This window comes from Cariama cristata, unplaced genomic scaffold, assembly GCF_000690535.1.
Source record: "Cariama cristata isolate BGI_N322 unplaced genomic scaffold, ASM69053v1 scaffold44237, whole genome shotgun sequence".
Taxonomy (NCBI): Eukaryota; Metazoa; Chordata; class Aves; order Cariamiformes; family Cariamidae; genus Cariama; species Cariama cristata.
The window spans coordinates 7,775-28,689 of record NW_009628045.1 but is presented as its reverse complement, the minus strand read 5'-3'; the positions used below and the strand labels follow the sequence as shown (position 1 = coordinate 28,689).

The window sequence follows — 20,915 nt, the reverse complement described above, 5'->3', positions numbered from 1 at the left end:
GAGGGTGAACCGCGTCTAGCCGTGGCGGCAGGGAGTGCTGCTTCTCTTGGGCTCCTCGTCGTGGCTGTTTACGTACAAAGCTGACAGTAATCCTTCGGCCTGTAACCCGGAGTCGTTTGTCCTGGGGATTAAACCCTGCTGGGGTTACGGGAGGCGGACGTCGTGTGTCTGCGTCCAGAGTCACAGAGAAGGAGTCCAGTCTCTGAATGAAACAAACGTTTCCAAAAAAACCTAAATAAAACTGTAGTGTTGACAGCAGGTCAGTGCTGGTGGATGCCACTGAAATCCCGGCCAGGCTTCATGGAGAATCTCCTTACATACTGGGCCCTGAAAGAGGTGAAATGTGGAAAGTATGCGGTTTTTTCACTTAGTTTTAGCTATACTTGTTGCATCGTTTGCATATTCAAACTGCTATAATGAAAGCACCTTAAGCTAGGTAAATCTTTTAAGTTGTAGGTTTTAGTTATGAGGGAGGTAAAAACACAGCAGTGAAACAGTTCAGTGTGTTGAAATGCTTGTCGTGTTGAAGACGGTACCCATAAATTGACTTTTTACATTTGCTTTATCACAGAGACTTTGGATTGCAGTTCTGTAGCACAGAATAACTGAGAGAAGCTGGCTGAGACTCACTCGAATGCTGTAGGCTTGACAGAGAACTGTTAGGATGGGTAATAGCGCATTAAAAGCCCACCTGGAGACAGCACAGAAAACTGGTGTGTTTCAGCTAACGGGAAAGGGACTGACAGAGGTAATGTAACTGCAGGGGAAACATGGCTGTTTGTATGCGTGACTGACACTTTTGGAGAGAAATTCCCCTCATTGTCATAATACCCTGCATATATGTATTTCCCATAAATAGTGATGGATAATATTTCAGGAATTTTTTTTTTTTTCTTTTTGCAGAGCAGATTTTTGCTTGCAGTGTCTTCTGATTGAGGATTTATCAGTCAAGGCACTTGTATTCTTATGAGTTTATGCTTTAGAGTGCATGTATGTTCAAGAAGTACTAGTTATGATGTTGTGCTTTTTCAAAAAAGGGCTGTAAACTTGTGGGAAAAAAAAGTAAATTTTATAACTATATTGTAACCCAGAAAGATACTCTACAATTTGTCACGTTTAGATACTTAACGCTGTCTTTAATTGTAGTCATACGAATAGTCTGTACAGGCTGTTCCCTGGGCTGCAAGCATCTTGAATTTTATTATATCGGAAATTGTCTTGACTTTGACTCAACTGCAGGAAAACACAGAATGTCCTGGGAACATAAGTAGTGTAACAATTCGCAGGATAGCCAAAGTAACTCTATATTGCAGTGATTGTCCAAGACTTTTCTAAAGTGTATTCTTCCACTATCCTGCCTTCTCTCTTCCCTTTTCCTCTGCCAAACCAAAGGAGAATCAAAACTACTGGCCTATTGATCAGGACTTGCTGATGCTGATTGTCAGTTTGTTTTTTTCATCTCAGTGCCAAGTGCAGATTAAAGTGGTACAGGATATAAATAAGAATAAAGAAAATGGTTTACATAATTGTTTAAGAAGGAAAGTGAGAGAAAAATTTCCCAATCCTACTCTGCTAAAATATGGAGTTGTTAACTAGCTGTAGAATGTTTTTAATGACAGGCGTGTTTAAGAGAAACATACAAGAGGATTAAAACATAGACGAGCTCATGTAATGGTATACTTCCTTCTCCTTTTTTAATTTAAACTCTTTGGATTAAAAACTATTCTTCCTAGATGTTAGACTGTCTCCTTTATATCCCTTTTCCCTTCCTCAGATGAAAAAATACTAAAAAAAATACGTATTAAGCAAATTTGCCAACTTAGTTGCACACTGTGCTGATTGGACATTGTGATACATATGGCAGTATGTAATAGCGATACAAATTTAAATTAAAATTTTAAGCTGTGTAACTTGAACATTCGAAGTTGTATCAACTATTTAAATGCTGTATCTTTTTTCTCCCCCATAGTTTCCTGAAGATCTGCAGAAGTTAACAAGCAACTTAAGGACAATAGACTTGTCAAACAACAAAATAGAGCTTTTGCCACCACTCATTGGAAAATTCTCCTTTTTGAAGAGCCTTGTTCTAAACAACAACAAACTGAGTATGCCTGTTAATTAATATCTCCACAGATTTTAAAAATAATAACCTGACTTCTCTGATCAGAAACTAAGTTTAATGATTTAACTCTCACAGGATGTAAATGGGGAGTTTAGTCACCTAAACTGAAATCTTTGGAATTCATGTACAGGAAAAAAACCCGAAAGCCATAAGTTCTTCAAAACTAGTTGCCAACTTAGTTGTATTATCAGTTTTGCAATGACATGTAAGTACTTAAAACCATAATGTTTCTGTGCTGTGACTTGTCTGATCTGAAGGTTTAACAGTGTCAGATGGTTTAGTACTTGCATAGAGAACAGGTAAAGACAATGATCTGTAGAAAATGTTGCTGGCCACTCAGTGGTTGTTACTGTTTCTGTTGGACAAATGTCCAGCTTCATGGAAAAATTAGGATGAGGTGAAGAAACTTTTTTATGTGTTAGTTATCTGCCTTTTTGAAAAATAAATGTAATTTACAAACCTCTTTGACTCTACAGTACAACTCAGGAGTGCTGCAGGTTATACATGTGTGTAGGTAGAATGAGGGATGAATGAGCGCCAGCAGAGCTTACCTGGTCAGGCTTACATGCTGGCATGATACGGTATGAACTATCTGAGAACTTAGTTTCAAGTGAGCTGGGTAATACCTTTAAAGGGCCACAGCAGACCTGACGCTGTGAATTGTGTGGTACTTCAAATGCCATAGAATACGTTGGCAAAGTGGTTAGTAAGGAGTATAACCGATAGGCTAAAATCCTCCAAGAGTAATATTTTTAGCCTGTGATTTGAAGGTCTGCCTTGTCTGCAGATTATTTTTAAGATATTTATGGAAGATGGTTAAAAAACATGTGTTGTCAGTGGATGGGATCTGTGCCTTCATTGGAAAATTGGGAGGAATCCTGTGAGAAATTACCATAATACAGCACCTTTTTCCATGCAGAAGCTTACTTGAATTAAATGGGCATGAATGTTTACTGCTCTTTGTTTAGGTCATCTCTTTGTTTTGTGGTTTATTTCTAGCTGCTTTACCTGAGGAGCTGTGTAAACTGAAAAAACTGGAAACACTACACTTGAATGGCAATCACTTGAGGCAGCTACCAGCTGCGTTTGGACAACTTTCGGCTCTCAAAACCCTGAGCCTTTCTGGAAACCAGCTTCGGACTGTGCCTACACAACTCTGTGGTCTTCGCCACCTGGATGTGGTAGATCTTTCAAAAAACCAGATCCAAAATGTGCCCGACAGCGTGGGAGAATTGCAGGCTATTGAACTCAATTTGAATCAGAATCAGGTCTGGTAACGGAGATGTTATGGGCATGTAGATTTAGGACATGGTTTATCTTGGTCTTAGTACATCCACAGAACATAAGCTGAGACCATCAAAACTTTGTAGCTAAAAGACATCTCCTGGACACAACAGAAATGAGGCATCATAGCTAGAATTTATGTACCGATACACCCAACTGCCTGATTTGACTAACTAACAAATCCTGAATTTAGTCATCCGGAAACTTATTTGAACAGTTCTTGAGTAGGAATCTGATAAACAGATGTGTAGGTTGCCTGTCATCATTACTTGGATTTTTGATCGCTATTATTGTTGCTTACACATTGTTGTTAATTACTGTTAATGTAGTTCATATTTACAACATGGTAATTGTTCCATATTAGTCTGAAACAAATCACTTTAATCATAGATCACTAACCTTTTAATCCCATTTCTCTTTGTTTTTTTATTTGTACCAGATTTCCCAGATCTCAGTGCAGATCTCCCACTGTCCACGCCTCAAAGTCTTGCGTTTAGAAGAAAACTGCCTAGAACTCAGTATGCTTCCTCGAAGTATCCTCAGTGATTCCCAGATCTCACTGCTTGCAGTAGAAGGCAACCTCTTTGAAATCAAGAAACTCAGAGAACTGGAAGGTTATGACAAGGTTTGTGTCTTTTTTTGGTCTTTTTTTTAAAGAAGCTTCTGGTGAATTCCTTACCCAGTACCTCCTCAGATTACTAAGCTTTTATGCTGGTGAATAAAAGCACAAACAGTCCATTGGTATCGTCACTGGTACTGGATTTGTAACTAACCTCTGAAAAGAATTTTAAGAGTTCTTCAAAGATTAACTTTCTTATAGGATTCAGGGTCAGTGTTCTTTCATCAGCATCTTTTGAAGGGTAGCTAATGATGACAGGCGCATGTCTTCACTTTGATGGGGCGCAAAATAATGGGTGCTTCCTATTAAGCAGCATTTTTAACTGTTTAATGTTAGTTCATCCTTAACACTTGAGATTTGACTGTTCAGCACTGTGAGGACTTTCTTTCCAGAACATTAACCTGAATTACAGCAATTTTTGGGATTTTTTTGAAATTAAAGCTCAACGGTTATGTCTGGGGACTGAAAACATGCTTTAGATGCAGAGTGCTTTTGAGCCTGAGCACAGAAGTTTAGTTGCTTTCAATAGTAATGAATCTTGTATTAATTTCTGAATCTTAGATTTTTTTTGTTTTCTTTGTAGTACATGGAACGATTTACAGCTACAAAGAAGAAGTTTGCATGATCATTATTCTGACCCTGTGTATTACCAGTAAGAAGAGTTAGCAACTGAAGCACCTGCTTCACTGACTTAAACCAAGACTGATGAAGGAGATGATGAGCGTACTCCTCCTCTAGTAGTCTGATACGGTCAGTTAAGGCCACATTGAATAAACTTGAACTAGAGAACATGGGTATTGAACTGATGAACCTGCCCAGGGGCCAGTTTTGATTTTTGTGCAACTATAGCTTTTAACACAACACGTGTTCTCCTTTGTCAGGGCTTGTTCTTTCACAGAGAAAGGGAATGAGCGTTTCAAAGTTGCTAGTTCCCTTTTGTCAGGAAGCTGGCTGTTGATTTGCAAGAGGATTATTTCTTCTGGAAACATTTTTCTGTGATAGCACAGGGATGTTCTACCACCAAAGCAGATCTGAAACATTGTATGTCTTGCAGTAAGCACTATTCTACAGAGAACAACTTTTACAGATGAGGTTTTAGTTTATAATGTGTAAGTTTTTTATGAAGCACAAATAGTTGTGGTTAAATGTTTTAGTAACTGTTTCCGGTAAACAAATTGTGGTTTGAGCATCCTTCATTTATAGTTTACTGTATGAGCTTTCTTTTCCCATAAGCAAGAATTGCACTGCAGCCCACTTCTGCTTGAGCTGTGTCAAGTAAAAATGAGGTCCATCTTCAAATGTATTCAGTAAAAATGTATATTGCTGGAGAATATAATATCCTTGCACTGACTCCTTGTGTACAGAGCTGAAAGTTTTAGTCATCAGCCTACTGCTGCTGCCTTATTACCAAAAGCACCTAGAAAGAGGTAAAAATGTATGCAATTATGTAACTTATACTGAAAAAGAAAATGTACTTGTTTATTTTAGTAAATAATTTTCAAAAAATCAGTTCAAGTTTATTGGGTGTAACTGCTGCTGTTGTCACATTAACAAGTACTACTAAGCTGTCACTGAAAGCCATCACTTAGGTACTTGGTTCCATCAGTTGTTGGCAACAGCTTTACTGCTTTGAGAATGCAGAGGATTTGAGTATGTCAACACTTCGGTAGCAACTCAGTTAATATGTACTGCACACTTAAAACAGTGAAGTAGGAGCTGTAGTTAAGTACATTTCTTGGAAGGATAAGCATGGATGCATCTATTCCTAATGAAACTGTCTTACACAAACTACTGTTCTATACTTAAGCTTTCCTATGTAAGACAAGAAAGGCATTTGGACAGCAAACTCCCTGAAGTTGCTGGTGTAATCATTAAATGTATTCAACATCTTATGCCAAGAGTGTTTTAGGGAACATCAGTTCCTTACTGAAAGGATGGATGCGATCCATCATTAAACAGGAAACCAGTTTTACGTAAGAACCTCCATTCCAGGTGTTACTTTGGAAAAACTACTAGCTTCCTGTAAGAAATAGCTGACAGCAGACAATGTTTATGAAGCTACTTTGTTTTGCAAGACAAAACTAGGGAAGTGCTTTAAGAACACAACCTGTATGTTACCATAATGCAAGGCCCTGTATAGCCAGAAATTTATTCAGCTTCATACTAACAGACTCCACAGATTATGACATGCAAATCCAGCAAAGAATAGTTTAAAGCCCAAGGCTTGTTTTAGATTTTAGCTCCTTCCACTTGATGCCTAAATTCCATTTGAAGTGTTAGGGGTTTTTTTCCCATTAGAGATTTGCCACACATGAGACATCCACAGAACAAAGGCCCTCAATTAGCAGATTCCCCCTTTGCACTCACCAGCCCTGACAACTACAAAAGAGTGGTCTGTCATCAATATGTATGCACTTGGCAACGTGCTGTGGGGTTTGTTTTTTTTTTTAAACTGGAAATATATATGCTGCTTCTCTCATTTAACATTTGTTTATCAGGATTCTTTTGTCTATTCAACAAAGATGTGTAAGAAGGGATGGTAGATCAGAGTATTTCTTACTTTCTCAAATACTTCCAAAAGCAGTAAGTCAACATTTCTCTTGCATGATCACTAGTACGTTTAGAAACCTTTCAATTACTCATTGTAAGGCTCCTTTGCTACCTTGAAGTTACAACAGCTATCAAAGTTTTGTAAAGCAAAAGGCAGAAAACACTAGGCAAAATACTGAATAGTGCTGAGTTAGTCCTGGATTAACCAAGTTTGTTCCAGAACAGTGGAAGACTATTTGTTTCAAGAAAAAAAAAGCTGGCTGACACCCTCACATGTTTTACCTCATAGCTACACTAAGTCACTTAGTAGAACACTGTTCTGTACATTTCAGCACTGTATGTAATCTATTAGTAGTTTTAGATTCAGTTTCTCAGTTTCCCCTTCTCACCACCCCCACTCTACAAGTGACACTATAAAACAATTTTATTTCCATGCACAGTTACACTTGCAGCTTTTCAGTTTTGGAATTACTGAGGTAGAAAATGTTAGCCTAGTTAATATTAACCATTCATGTATTTTATTTCATATCTGTATCACTTGCTTTTCAATTTTCCACTGCAGTAACATACTTTTTATTGATCTATTCAATCAACACTTGGATAATTCATTGCTGTTTCAAGTGCAGCACAGGTGAATTAGCAATTGCAAGTCACCACATTGCGTAAACAGCAAGTTGTTTCACTGTACAGCCTTCACAGAGGAAAGCCTTGCAAGCTGCTGCACAAGCAGCATGTGCTGCAGTTCATACTATAGCTACCCCTGTTTTAAGACACTTAATTCACCTTTTATTGAGGAGTAGGCTAGGTTGAATTTACCTATTACCATAATTTAAGTGTACCCATGGGACATGCGCTGTGTGCTCAGAATAGTTACATATGCAGGCTGTCCCTGATTTTTTTTTGTGTCCCTAGTTACTGGTAGAAATAAACTATGAGAAGTACTTCTTCCAAGCCATTCCCAAATACGCTGTTCTCTCTTGCAGCTCAAAACTGCTGCAAGTGAACAGAAGTCTGTATTTTGCATCCCCACCTCCTTCCTCCTAAGAGCATTCTGGGAATCAGAAGCTCTCATATCAGAGAAAGTACAATTTAAATTGCCTCACTAGTGAAATTGCCTTGGCAGTAGGTTAAATCACTAAGTTTCACCTATTGGACTAGATATTTGCTAGGCATCTGTTACCAATACTTGACTGAAAAGTTCAAGTTATTTTACTTGGTTCCTTTGTCATCCTGAAGTATAGTTCCCTGTCAAATTGCAGTCTTTCAAAGAAGAGATGGACACGTTTCATAGTTTGGTGATGTTGATTATGCAGAGACAAAAACTAGTGTTAAAAAAGATCATGATATTCCTCTCCTCCCAACCACACCCATTCCTTTGTTAGCATTAGGATTTCTAGGAAATAAAAATAGAAGGGAAACTTCCTAGTTGCATAGTAGCAACTAGTTCTGCCAAGTTTTTCAAGGACAGGAAACTAAACAAAGACATTTCTAAGAGAAAATAGTTTTAAAACACATTCAATTATAAAATATGTATTTTTTGTGCACAATATATAGTTTAACAATCAAAAGCAGAAACTGTAAACCTTCATTCATAATAGCATTCAGAAATACAAAGATGTACAAGTGTTGATTTCATCCCATAGATCTGGAAATTAAGCATCTATTCTATAGACAACAGTAAGACAATCCAAGAAGCAGACTGTGGCGTTCACTAACATAAAGGCACCAACAAGCTCACAGATTGGCTCTTGCTGCATCAGAAAATAGTACTGATATTCTGCTAATACTCAAGCTTAGAGTCTCAGAAATTATTTCCCCGTGTGGTATTCATTGCAAATTACAATCCTGATATACCAATCACAGCATTCTCTCAGCCAACATGCTAATTTGTTGTAAGAGCTCAGGGAAGTCAAGAACATGGACTTGTAATGGCAAGGGATAAACACATTCCAATGTTTGGAACGTCTAGATGCTGCAGAGCAGGCTTGCACTGTTGTAAGGTAACCCCTTTAGACTTCTGTTCCAGGAGACAATCATAATTAAACAATGTATTCCTTGCTTTCACAACCAGCAGCAATATTCCTTCAGTTAACCTGAAGTTTGTACAAGGAAAAGAGCATACAAATCTATGCTTTCCTATGCAAGTGGTTGTTAGAAATTTACTATGCAATGTTCTTAAAAGTACTGCTTTGCTACTTGTGTTTTTAAGCACATAACCTTCATTTACTAATGGGATAGATAATGAGCTTTTAAAATTCATTAGCTTTCCAACAATTACTTGGAAGCCATACAGAAGCCAACACACACTACTGAAGCATCCAGTCCCCTAAAAATGACTTTATCATATTCACATAAGAGAGCCTACCACTGGCCTATTATTACATGCAGCAGCTCCATCCTTTGGTCAGGTGTTTTTTGGTTTTAGTTTTTTTTCTGTGTAGGTTTTTTTTCCCCCCTCTTCAAATATCAAGTTGTCCTGGGAGTGAACTGAGAGTATACCAGTAATACTGATTATATTTCTACTAAAAAGAAAACACACTTAACACTGTTTGTCTTACATTTCAGCAGATTAGTGTCATCTCTCTAGCGCTGGGATTCATTATTAATGGCTACAGGATAGTTGTGGACTTTCCTTCCAAAAAGACCACTCCATAATGCTATTAGTTTTAATTATTCCGCCGATTGATTTGGCTTGAAGATTTTTGCCATCCGACATTTGAGTATCACAGGTTAGTCCAAAGCATCATTTTCACCTTTAAAACAGGCATAATATATTGCCAGGTGGAGCTAAAATTATACAGGTCACTTGCAATTTACTTGCCAAAAAAAATTTCAAGAAAATTCTGGGAATAAATGTGATTATATTACAGTAAAACCAAAACATTTTTCTTCCTAGGAAAAGAGCACTTTATCTCACCTGGTCAGAAACTCCTCTGTTCTGCAACAGGAACATTTTAGTTGCAAGCAACTTGGACATGTAGTATTTCCAGTTGCCAGTCCCAAAGTCTGCAACAATAAACCAGTCAGGAATCTATTTAGAACTAGTTTATTTAGAACTAGCATACAGTTCTTAAATAGGTAGTGCTTCCTCCAGGCTTGTGACAAAGAAGTCTCATAATAAGCTTCTCTGTTTTCAGTAGGTTTAAGAAGCTCCCCCAAAGTCACTGCTGAGCACAAACTCTGCATCAGATCTCAGTCCTTATTTTGCACTGGAGAAAGGCATAAACTGAAGCCCAGTGAAAAGTGGCCAAAATAGGATCCGATACGGGATGCAGGAAAGCTGCATGCTTTTCTGACTCAGTTTCTTCCAGTTAAGATGCATCACTCAAACACTTAAAAGTTAACTTTTCAATGAGGGGCATAAAATTTTCCATCAAATAAATACTTTAGGGAGATAGTTTTATTTTCTTCTACTCACATGTGCATGGAGTTTAGGTCAGGTATATATATACACACACAACAAATATTATCAGGACAATGCAGCATCATTTCCCAGTCATAGCCTCCAAACTAATGTCAATTTACAGTAAAGAAATGGAAACCTCTATTATCCCTCCAGTTACCTTTACATTACAGTTCATGTGGTTAGGAAGTGTTTTAAAGCCCTCAACCCACAAGCAGTTAAGTAGTGGGCCTCTTCAATTCTGTAATCCATAAACTCAACCCCAAACCAATCACGTGGTTTAGATTGTAAAACTGTGGTTAGCCTGCTAGAGATACAAGTCAGACAATATTCACCAAGTCCCTATTTTAGTGAAGACACTCAACTTATGAGGTATTTCAAACAGTGCAAAGTGCCCTCTCCAACTTTCCACAACTGTGAATTCAGGTTACCCTGTTTGTTCAACTTCAATAAAGGACTGTATTTTGGGTGCAGGGGGGGAAAAAAAAAAAAAGAGAGAGACTGGGAGGGGGAATAAAACATGCAAGAAGATTCTCAAAGCCATAACAACTTTTAGCCCTGAGCAGTTCAAAGAAAATGAAGGGAGATGAGTAGGAGGAAGTTACATTGGCTGCTTTCTTGGAGTCAAGGCCATGTTTACATGAAGCAATAAAAAAAAAAAAAGAGAAAGTTAATCCCTATAGAAAGGGTACTGCTTCATTTTTCCCAGCGCCTCTTATTTCAGAATAGGAGAAGTTTCACAGATCCATGAATATGGTGGCTTGCAGCTGGAGAGACAGTGTCACTGAACAATGACAGCAGCCTTTAATTGTCAATTAGTTTCTTGGCTCTGATGTTGGCTTGCTCAATGCGTTCCCTGTTTGTATCGGCCTGAAAGAGAAATTTATAGGTCATTTGCAAGCCTCATGCAAAACAATTTAAAAATTCAAAACTGACATGACCTTCCAAATTGCAGAGTATTATCACTGTGGCAGACAGAAGATGAGCAACTTCTATATGCTGGAAGTAATTTTTTTTCCCTGCCTCTAGCCAGCACATGCTGTCAATTTTGGCAGAAACAGAATCAGGAGAACTAGTTTTTAGCCTTTAGCAAACCCTCAAAACATACAGCAGCTTGCCTCAGCAAGTCAGGAAGAATACTAACAGAACAAGGGGATAAAAATTCCTTCTCTCCAACTGTTTAGACATCTTAAGGACCTCTACAGAGCAGCTTTGTTGCTATGGACTAGAAGTAACAGTCAAAACTGCCAAGTGGCCTATGGGCATAAAGTCAGAACTATTTTGCTTAGTACAAATCGTGTCTTTCATCCACACACCCTCTAGTGCCCTAGTGTCATAACAGTAGGGTATCCTTAAGAAAAGCACTTTATAATTGTATAATTGTTTTACTATTATAAAGCACCAAAAGTCAGCCACAGCATCTAGGCTGAACAAGCGTCAAAATACAGTTTTACTGAAAGGTGTGACAAGGAGCTTTGAAGTAATTCCCTGATTACCCAGCCTGCAGTGGGGAATGAGCAGGAGGGGTAATAAGCACAAAACTAGCCTCTGCCCTCACCATGAGAACTTTTCAAGAGTTATGTTCCTATCTGTGCCAAGTGTTAGCCATTTCACACCTTCACACTGCAATGGGCTGGCTGGAAAGAGGACATTGGCAGTTCAAGTCCTTCCCTCCTGTTCTTTCCTTCCTACCCTTCAGGGCAAGGGTTGGGGAAGGGCAGGAATCTACTACAGAAAAGGGAGAATCCAACCTGTTAACAATGCTTTAGAAACACATTGATCTAGCTACTAGATCTAAGAAAAAGCCAGTCACATAAGCTTTTATTAGGGGTTTATTCAGACTAGGAGTCCTGCATAACACTTCAGGCTACCAAACGTCACCCAGTCAAGCCTATGTATTTCCCAGGCGAGTTGGAATTTTTTATTTAAAAAAAAACAACACATCAACTCTATTCTGAAGTTAAGCTTAACTGAGCGCTGTTTCTCTATACATGATACTGTCGTTTGGAGATTTACCCTCAACATTTTGATTTGGTTTCCACACCTTTCACTAGATTAAAAAAGTTATCAGCAGAAAAGGATTACTTTAAATATTCCTGAGTCAGGCTGCCAGTCTCAGAGCCTGGAATAGCACTTTCATTTTTACTGCTGTTTTGTAAAGCAATTCTAACTTGTTTATATCATATTTTAATAGCTACTAAGACTTGATCAGCAAGATTTATTCAGACCATTAAAATGAAAGAGCACCAGGCCAGAACAAGTGCTTGAAACTATCAGAAACACTACTGCTAAAAACAGTAATTGCCACTTGCAGTTAATTTGACCAGGCAATTTTCAGTCCACTTCATAAACTATAAGAATTTCACACTTCATTTTAAACTCCAATTAAATTTTCTAGTGACTTTTACTTGATAATCACCTCAAATATGCAGTTTCAGGGAACAGTGAAAGACAATTAAGGCATCCTCCATAACATCATGTTGATTGGCCTTATTAATACCACACCCTCTAAATTACCAGGCAAAAGTGAGATGCTGACATAGGCACAAGCAGCTTTTATGTCAAGCTAGCTCTGTATATTTGAGAAAATTCCGTTCCTCTTGCTTTTAACCCTACTGGGCATTTCAGTGATATCTTTAACTTCCCATTGTGTCTTAATTCTATAATTTCACAGCAATTGGTGTTCACTTCTGCTTTTTTACATCTTTAACATACACTATTCATTAAAGCTTTCGTTTCCTTTCTTAACCAGAATGCCTATAAAAGAACTTCTATTCATTTCACAATGTGGGGATTTCTAAAATGCAGCTAACTTCCTCATAAGTTGCCCTCTGAAAGAAACCCCTCCAAAACATATTTATATATGATTCATCTGTTTTGGGAAGTTAATCTTTAAAACAGTAAAATTAAAAAAAAATGTTACTGGCTATGATTAACTCCATGTGCAGAGGAAGGCAGACCATGTCACTGTGTACCTACAAAACCTATTATTCCAAAGTCTCCCCAGCCCCAATATTAACCTGTCCACGAGACTTAGAGCAATGAAATACCTGTGTTTTATGTCACTTTCAGTGACTATAGTGACTTTTTAGGAATTCCAGAAGAATCTTGCTCTTGTTAAAAATACCTATTCCCTATCACATACAAGATTCTCTGCAAGCAACAATCCTCCAGTTACACCTCCAGTAAATGTTCGCCCTTTCGATCCAATCAAATTTAGTTGTTTTCAGAGTAAGCAGTGAGGTGTGCTGTATTTTTAGGTTTCCTGACACTCTGAAGCATTTGATCTTGATGATCTTTGAGGTCTCTTCCAACCATAATGATTCTATGATATGCATTTTCAGCTACATATCCAAACACCAAGATACATCTCTCATTCAAATCACTACAGCCTAGAGGATGGTATAATCTTAATGCATATTTACTGCAAATACAGGTAGATAGGACATAGCCCATTCCTTACAACTTCTCAGTAACAGCCTCCAAGCTGAAGGCAGAGAATACCTTTGACACTTACCTTTACATTTATCCGGTCTATTTGTTTATTCTGGGCATCAATCTCATTGCCCATATCCAAAGCCATGTTTTTCAAATTTCCAAGAATGTTTCCCACTTGAGCAAGATTTTCATCCATTTCATCTTCTCTGGCATCATTTGTTATCCTGTTCAAATAATTAAGACAATGTTTCCAAGAATCAAGAACTTGCTTTTCCCTACCCTAAATTTACTTTAACAGAAATTGTTTGTTAAACAGTTATCTGACAGTCAATGTATTCAAGCCAAGGTACGTTTTTCCCCTTTTAAACCCCCATGTATTCCAAGCAAGCAGCCCACCAAAAAGGTGCCAAGCTAGGCGCTCTCACAAAAATTTAAAATTATAGCTACCAGAGAAAGTTTAAGACATGAGTTTGTCTCAAATATATTTTATGACAATGAAAGTCTTTGATGTTTTTAACAGTCCCCTCAATAACTGAGTACTAAGCTCTCTAGTCCTCACATCCAGAAACAGACTGATAATACCACCATTACAAAAAAAATGAAAGCATAAAATGAGCACTACAATATCAGAAGTATAGGTGTCTGCCATCTCTTCTCCAAGCAGTAAGAATACCTCCAAGTAGTAGTAAAACACTTACTAGTTAGCAACTTCACATAAAATGCATCTGAAAGAAGCTGACAATCAGTAACTCAGGATTTCTGCATTTGAGATTGAGAAATATGAAGCAGCAAACCTTGTAATATATCCGCCACTTGGTCCTCCAGAAGTCTGTGGCTGCTGCTGATTTATACTTCTCGGTTGCATGGATATCACATGATCTGCTGAATTCTCCGTTCCATCTCCCCAGGTTGCTCTGTATGCCTTGCTAGCCTCAAAGTTCTTTGTCCTACTCGTAAAAATAGGAAATCTGAACTGCTACATCAGAAATATGGCTTCCTGACTGAAATTCTGTATTAATCTCAGATTTTCAGAAACATTTGTCTTGTGCCTGAAAGATTAGATTTTGTATAGACAAAGCCTTGTCTACACAATAGAATTTCCTATATCATGATAGTACAAATATAACTGAGTTACTGTAGGGACAGTGATTAATTTGGTCTTAAGCTTTAATACCAAACACATTAATTTCTTCAAAGTAATACACTTTACCAGAACAGGGCAAGCTTATGACAGTAACAGGAAAGCTTACGCTGTCATAAGATAAAGTTGCATTTACAACAGGAGTTTAGAGTCAAGATTAGTTACTTTTCAGGGAACAAACAGGGATGAAGTAAAAAACTCCCTCAAATACAAATAGCTACACTACGCAAGAAAAACATTAATCTTACTCTTTGTTGAACATTTTCTGTTGCCAAGTCTTTCTTTTTGAAGTTAATGTTTCTCAGGTTAATTTTGATTATGAAATAACAGTAATCATGTTTAATTAGCTCCTTCACTCTGCAATTCAATTGTACTAACTCCATTAAAGCAACAGACCAACTTACCATTACACTTTTGCCACATAATTCAGAACAGAAAAAAAAATAATTTAAGAAAGAACACTAATATGAAGCAACCTCAAGAATCACAGACCCACAAAAGCAAGAGGGTAAGAAAATATAACAGAAAAAAACTGATCTAAATGGGGGGTAGTTCTCATGAATGCTAAAGAACATATTTTGAGAAGAATATTCATGGAATTGTAGAATGGTTTGGTTGGAAGGGACCTTACAAGATCACCTAGTTCCAACCCCCCTGCCATGGGCAGGGACACCTTCCACTAGGCCAAGTTGCTCAAGGCCCCCCCCAACCTGGCCTTGAACACTTCCAGGGATGGGGCATCCACAATTTAGGATTTCTGCATTTGAGATTAAGAAATATGAAGCAGCAAACCTTGTAATATATTCGCCACTTGGTCCTCCAGAAGTCTGTGGCTGCTGCTGATTTATACTTCTTGGTTGTTCAACATTTCCACAGCTAATACACTCTATAGCAATTGACATTTTCTGTTCACATCACTATTACAATACATCACAGTCACACAGAGACCTGCATGCAGACATCATGCACGTGCAAGCACAAATCCAATAGAAGCATCACTGCAGACAGCTGGTTAAATGTACATCTGCACTAACAAGACTGACCTTGTCCTAAAATCCGCTTTCACCAGTTAAGTGAATACAGCTTCTTATCCTAGTCTTCATTTTTAGAAAGCAAGCGTCAGTGTTAGGAAAGAATGGAAAAGAAAGAATAGTAAAGACCAGCAAACAGGTAAATTTTTATTAGTACATAGATTATATTAGAGTACTGCTGGTATTTTGTGTTTTCACAAAGCTTTTATAAATAATCTAAGCCTAGGAGAAATGAGAAAAGTTTTTTTTTAGCAGGTGTTCTGATGTAGCTTTATGTAAAAAATGAAAAGCTTTTGAGAGAACTGGTTGACAAATAATTCCTACATTGACAGAAAAATTAATGTACCAGTAGACATATGAATGGCATTCACCTTCTTCATCACCCTCTACTTACGTAGATTATTCTGCACATTATTGCCCATTTTGGTACCCAAGTCATTACTTCTTTTATTATTATCTGTGTATTTGGAGTGCCACAAGAGTTCAATTCTGAGCTTGCTCAGTGTCAATAAGCTGCTTAGCTTCAGTGAAATAAGATTGTCAACTACAGAAAACAAAGACTGAGTGTGTCAAAATGCTAAAAGTCCATTGGCTTGATAAAATTAATATAAAGCAGTAAGCACACCTATCCAGAGGGAGACAAAAATATCTGCCTTTTCAAGGTACTAAAGCTCTAAGACTTTCAGCCTTAGAAGCCACATTGATATCCATCTTACATGATCCTCCAAGTATTCTGTTGAATAAGCAGACTCAGCTACTCCACGGAATTTTTACCTAAATTTCGGCTACCTCTCAGTTGAATGATAAGGTTTTTTTGCTCATGTTGAAGAACTAAAAAATTAACAAATAGACACACTATTCACTTCAGTAGTCCCACTCTTAAAATAACTTATTTCTCCTTCACTTGGAAGAACTATGATCACATCCAATTCACACAAATCAATTTGATACTTTGCTGCTTAAAGATAAAGCTAACACATCTCCAAAAAGAAACTGTTTTCCTTTCTCTGGGAATAAGGAAATAATTTGTATTTCCTTATCCAATACTGATTTGTGATCACTGTTTAGAAATACAAGTCAAGTGCCATACAAAAGATTACACTCAACTGACTTGAATATGGTACCCATAACATTGATGTTGTAAAGGTACTGTGAAGCAGGTCTGCAAGAATTTTTGTAGACACTAGTGAAAGATTAAAGTTTTAACACCAATATCTGTTCTCCCAGTCTCTTCCTCCCTAAAGCATGAACATTTTTTAAATGCCTAGAGAACCAATATTACTCACCTTCTCCAAAACAGAAGTTTTCTTGCTTTTACATTAGTATAAAAGTACTTCTGTGAAAAATTATTTTTGAAGTCAAATTTCTAACAGACAGGAACTTACATATAGCTATTTGCAGTCCAATTCAGTCTCATCTGTATGGATATTGATAGCATTCTACTAAATATAAGTTTTAAGGAGATGAGGGCACAATTGTGCAGGATGTTATACAGCAGCTATATTTAGAGTGAAAGGGGGACAATGTATGGTTAGATGCAAGCAAGCTTTAACTACCCATACAGTTTTAAAAGTATGCACCTCTACAAACCAAAACAATCAATCTTTCTAGAGACTAAGTATTTTTTAATTAGCTCTTTTATTAGAGACCATCTCCCAGCACAGTAGCTATTGGGAATATTCTAAAACTTCAGACCCAAGTACCAATTTAACTGACCTGTTACAAGGACAGACACAGAGCCCACAACATTTGTTGAGCTCTGTCAGTGTCTTCTCAGCTTCTCTCATATCCTTATTTATCTGGTCCATGCCTTCTTCTATGCGATTCAGTTGTTCTAGAAGAGAAACAAACCACCTGAATAAACACAGATTGGGGGAATGTGGGGGTGGGATATTAACAACTCTTTCAAGCACAAACTTAAAAGTTTCAGTTCTATCTTTGTAAGAAGACTAATGCCTTTTTTCTTTCCTGCTTTCTGGGATTTTTACTATCTTTCTTAAAAATTAAAGAAAAATTTAAGTGATAAGCTTTGTTTCCTACATTAAAAATATTTCCCCTATTCTTAGAGCAGCACTTCTGTTGCTGCTCTTAGAATAAATGCAGACAGTTACATTGAGGCTATGGTGGAAAGGAACAGCTTCTATAGCAGAGCTGTATTATTACATTGTAACTAACATGGTCTCTCAACTACTTTAAAACCTCCTTTAAATACTACAAATGATGGGAATAACCAATTAGCAAATCTCATTTTCATATAAGCAGTCTTCAATAAGCCTTCAGTTTCAGCAAATCTCTTTTTTCTTATAGTTATAAAATTTGATTTTTTTAGTGTTAGAGAGGAAGAAGGAAGAACTCACCTCCTTGTTCATCCAGCATGGTGATAGTTTTGATGCCAACATCCTGGGACTGCAGAAAGAAATTGATTTGCAGATATAAAACCAGATTTCAATACAGCAGTGCAAAATCAGGTCTTTGTAGTAAATTTGATAAGCCAACCAAGTTCCTAATACAACACTATGCTAGGAATTACTTCTGTAGTAAAGCTATGCTAAGTTTAAAATTAGATCCTATGTTAGTGTAACAGGTGAGATTATTATCAGCCTATCTCAATTAGTGGGGTTTGGGTTTTTTTTTTTGAGAAGTTTTTTTTATATTACAAGATGATAAGATTTATTGTAATACTCAGACTGAGTTATGACAACATCAAGCTGAAAAGGTAAACCTAGCTGTGCCTTGTTTTGAAATGTGGCATTTAGTTCATTCTTTATCCCTACACCCTTCCATAGGGCTGACAAGGCCTTTAGTCCTGGAAGCCAGACAAAAGCAAGCAAAACAAAGCCTGCTGAATTCTCAAGAATGATTTTGCAGAAGAGATCAAGAAGAGAACAGCCCATCACTAATTTTAGAACCAAGCAAAAGAAATCAGTAGTGAGGAATATACTACAATACAGCTCTTTGCTGGCTCAAAGTCTTAAATCTAGCATGCAAGTCACACCCATGCTTTACTGTTAACTGGCAGCATAGAATTGTCTGCAGTAGGATTATTTTAGCTTCTATGAATCACTAAACTATGATACCAAGAGAAATTATGTTGGCTCATTACATGTTCTTAACGTTTGTGTTTGAGAGGTATTCATTAGGCTACGCCGATTCAAATGCCTCACTGATAACAGTAGCATCTTCAGTTGCACAGCAGCCTGCTAACATCTGGACGGCGAGTACAGGCTCTAAAGCAGTACTGACCAAACACTTTAGGGTCCTTATTAATTGGATTTTTTTTCTAGTGTTCTCATACTGACAATAAATTGTCTCAAGTCTTCAGCACTGGAAGTCTGGGCCTTAGCTTTAAAAGGCATTACTGCTTAGTCTCTGGATTCCCATTTGTCTATGGCATATCCAAACACTAACAAAATTGTCTCACTGAACCAATTAAGCTTTAAGTCTACCAGAGCTGACTATCATTCATTTTATCTTACTCCCTACCAACAGGATGTTCTATATTTTCTGAAGTTACAGTATCAAAAGTAAACTTTCAGTCACTTTTACAATGGGGCATGCAATCTGTAACAGCATAGAGGAACAGATTCCTCATACAACATCACCTATATAAAGCTGAAACACAGATTTATTTTTTTGAAGTCCCATACAAGGATGTTAAGAGTTTCATCATCATTCTTAACTATCTTTAAAGTTAAAACTGATGAACAGATTGCAAGAAGGTGTACGTAGAACTACTTTTGTTTAGAACCAAAAGCAGTCCTACCCTCTACTACCCCACACAACTGAGCCCTACCCTCCTCCTCAAAGCAAGATATTTTCACAGTGTTTACAGCCAAAGTGAGCTAAAAGACAAATGGAAGATGTTACAAGAAGCAAGTGATGCAGCAGCCAAAGTCGTAACTGACCACTACAGACTTTTTATAATGGATCTGTAGCATTTGGAGATTAGGCCATTTTGTTTAAGAGGAAAATAAGTAAAAAGGATATTGATCCTTCTGTGATCTGATTTCACATAATGTGAAAAGCATTAGGTTTCAGTCATTCCAACTCTACTACTGAATTAAAACAGCAACTTCTAATAATGAAGTGTGTGTCAAAGTTTGAGAAAGACAAAAAAGTGATTAAGATGACTTTCTGATAGTTAACGTGCTGCTTCTTATACTTAAATTAATAAATCCCCAGGTGATTCAAAAGCTTTTCCTTACCTCGATGGCCAAGCCAAGAATCCTCCTTGTGCTTTCCAAAGACTAGAAAGAGAATTTTAAAATGAGTGTATTAACAGTATATACAAGTGTCTGGAAGTCTTACCAGTTCATTGTAGTAAGGCAATTAGTATACAAAGGTTCATCAGCCTGTCTATATGTAATAGACACTACAATTCAGTTATAGTGGCAGCACACTAGAGCTTTTTTCAGTAGCTAGTAAGCCCTTGGGTTTCAGTACTTGCTAGTACTTTGCTTATCCCATTAGAAAGGCATTATAAAAGAAATGATGTTCAGATGAATTTAAATTAAAAAGTCATGAAGTATCAACATGATTAAGAATAGCATAGATACCCAGCCTGCATTGTCTCACTAATCAGGACTGGATGATCAGTACTCCATCAAGTAGGTGGTTTTACAATTCAGAAGCTTAAATTCATTCTTACTCTTAGGAGTAGTCTTCGCTCCAGTATTTACCAAGCAAAGTGAAAGCCTGAAACATTCAGCTATACCCTTGCAGAATCACTACCCTAGACTGCCTTTATTTTTAAAGGATAACATAATCTTGGTGGATAAATACTGTAATCCTAGATGGATTCCTATAATATTTACCTCATCAGTGACCTGGTTGGCCCTCAGCTGAATTTCTTCAGGTGATAGTTCAGCCATGATGAGGAACTACTACTTGCAAGTAATCACGTTAAAGAGAATCTTCCCCCTGTAATAACAGACACCACTTAAGCATCAGAATTATCCTTTTATCAGTATTTTTAGTTGAAACTAGAAGACAGATCAAAGAATGACAGCCTATACATTTCATTCTGCTTAGAACAACACCTGGTTAGGACTAGAAGGCACTAAGAATTATTCAGCTGACAGGACACAACTGAGGAGCTAAGAGAAATGCAGGAACAAGTAGTATGTGAAATAGTTTCCTTTCCAAGGCTTGGCTTCCTAAACATTTTTTTGAGAAGTCTATCTATTGTTTAAGGTAAAAATCAGGAAATGAAGTCTTAAAATAAAAAGCTTCTCCATGTTGGAAAAGCACATAGATTACTCAGTAATCCAGAAAGAAATTCATTAAGGCATTTAAGTTATTAGCATAAGCTTTAACTGTTCTTCCCC

At 37.3% G+C, this 20,915-nt stretch overlaps 2 protein-coding genes across 3 annotated transcripts; one reads left to right on the top strand and one right to left on the bottom strand.

The window, feature by feature from the left end:
• Positions 1 to 567: 567 nt before the first annotated feature.
• On the top strand, positions 568 to 5,534 carry LRRC57 (leucine rich repeat containing 57). The gene is made up of 5 exons (XM_009704629.1): positions 568 to 748; positions 1,970 to 2,105; positions 3,122 to 3,390; positions 3,846 to 4,031; positions 4,609 to 5,534. Exons 1-5 carry the CDS (start codon positions 665 to 667, stop codon positions 4,648 to 4,650), a joined length of 717 nt encoding a protein of 238 aa, XP_009702931.1. The 5' UTR covers positions 568 to 664; the 3' UTR covers positions 4,651 to 5,534.
• A 4,547-nt stretch (positions 5,535 to 10,081) lies between these two features.
• SNAP23 (synaptosomal-associated protein, 23kDa) lies at positions 10,082 to 20,508 on the bottom strand. Of its 2 annotated transcripts, XM_009704627.1 has the most exons (7): positions 20,403 to 20,504; positions 19,794 to 19,835; positions 17,946 to 17,994; positions 17,305 to 17,422; positions 14,211 to 14,363; positions 13,496 to 13,640; positions 10,082 to 10,848 (listed from the first exon to the last, which is right to left on the bottom strand). In XM_009704627.1, exons 1-7 carry the CDS (start codon positions 20,457 to 20,459, stop codon positions 10,783 to 10,785), a joined length of 630 nt encoding a protein of 209 aa, XP_009702929.1. In that variant the 5' UTR covers positions 20,460 to 20,504; the 3' UTR covers positions 10,082 to 10,782. The 2 variants fall into 2 exon arrangements, with proteins under 2 accessions (XP_009702929.1, XP_009702930.1); XM_009704628.1 differs by lacking the exon at positions 14,211 to 14,363 and having other exon boundaries at positions 10,783 to 10,848; positions 20,403 to 20,508.
• Positions 20,509 to 20,915: the final 407 nt, after the last annotated feature.

Excerpts from the sequence above, each read along its gene's own strand:
- SNAP23 (XM_009704627.1), bottom strand. The coding sequence starts at position 20,459 with ATGGCTGAACTATCACCTGAAGAAATTCAGCTGAGGGCCAACCAGGTC. Across the intron at positions 17,995-19,793 it reads TTCTTGGCTTGGCCATCGAG|TCCCAGGATGTTGGCATCAA; the intron begins GTAAGGAAAAGC and ends TTCTTTCTGCAG. Across the intron at positions 10,849-13,495 it reads TAGACCGGATAAATGTAAAG|GCCGATACAAACAGGGAACG; the intron begins GTAAGTGTCAAA and ends TTTCTCTTTCAG.
- LRRC57 (XM_009704629.1), top strand. The coding sequence starts at position 665 with ATGGGTAATAGCGCATTAAAAGCCCACCTGGAGACAGCACAGAAAACT. Across the intron at positions 749-1,969 it reads CGGGAAAGGGACTGACAGAG|TTTCCTGAAGATCTGCAGAA; the intron begins GTAATGTAACTG and ends TCTCCCCCATAG. Across the intron at positions 3,391-3,845 it reads TCAATTTGAATCAGAATCAG|ATTTCCCAGATCTCAGTGCA; the intron begins GTCTGGTAACGG and ends TATTTGTACCAG.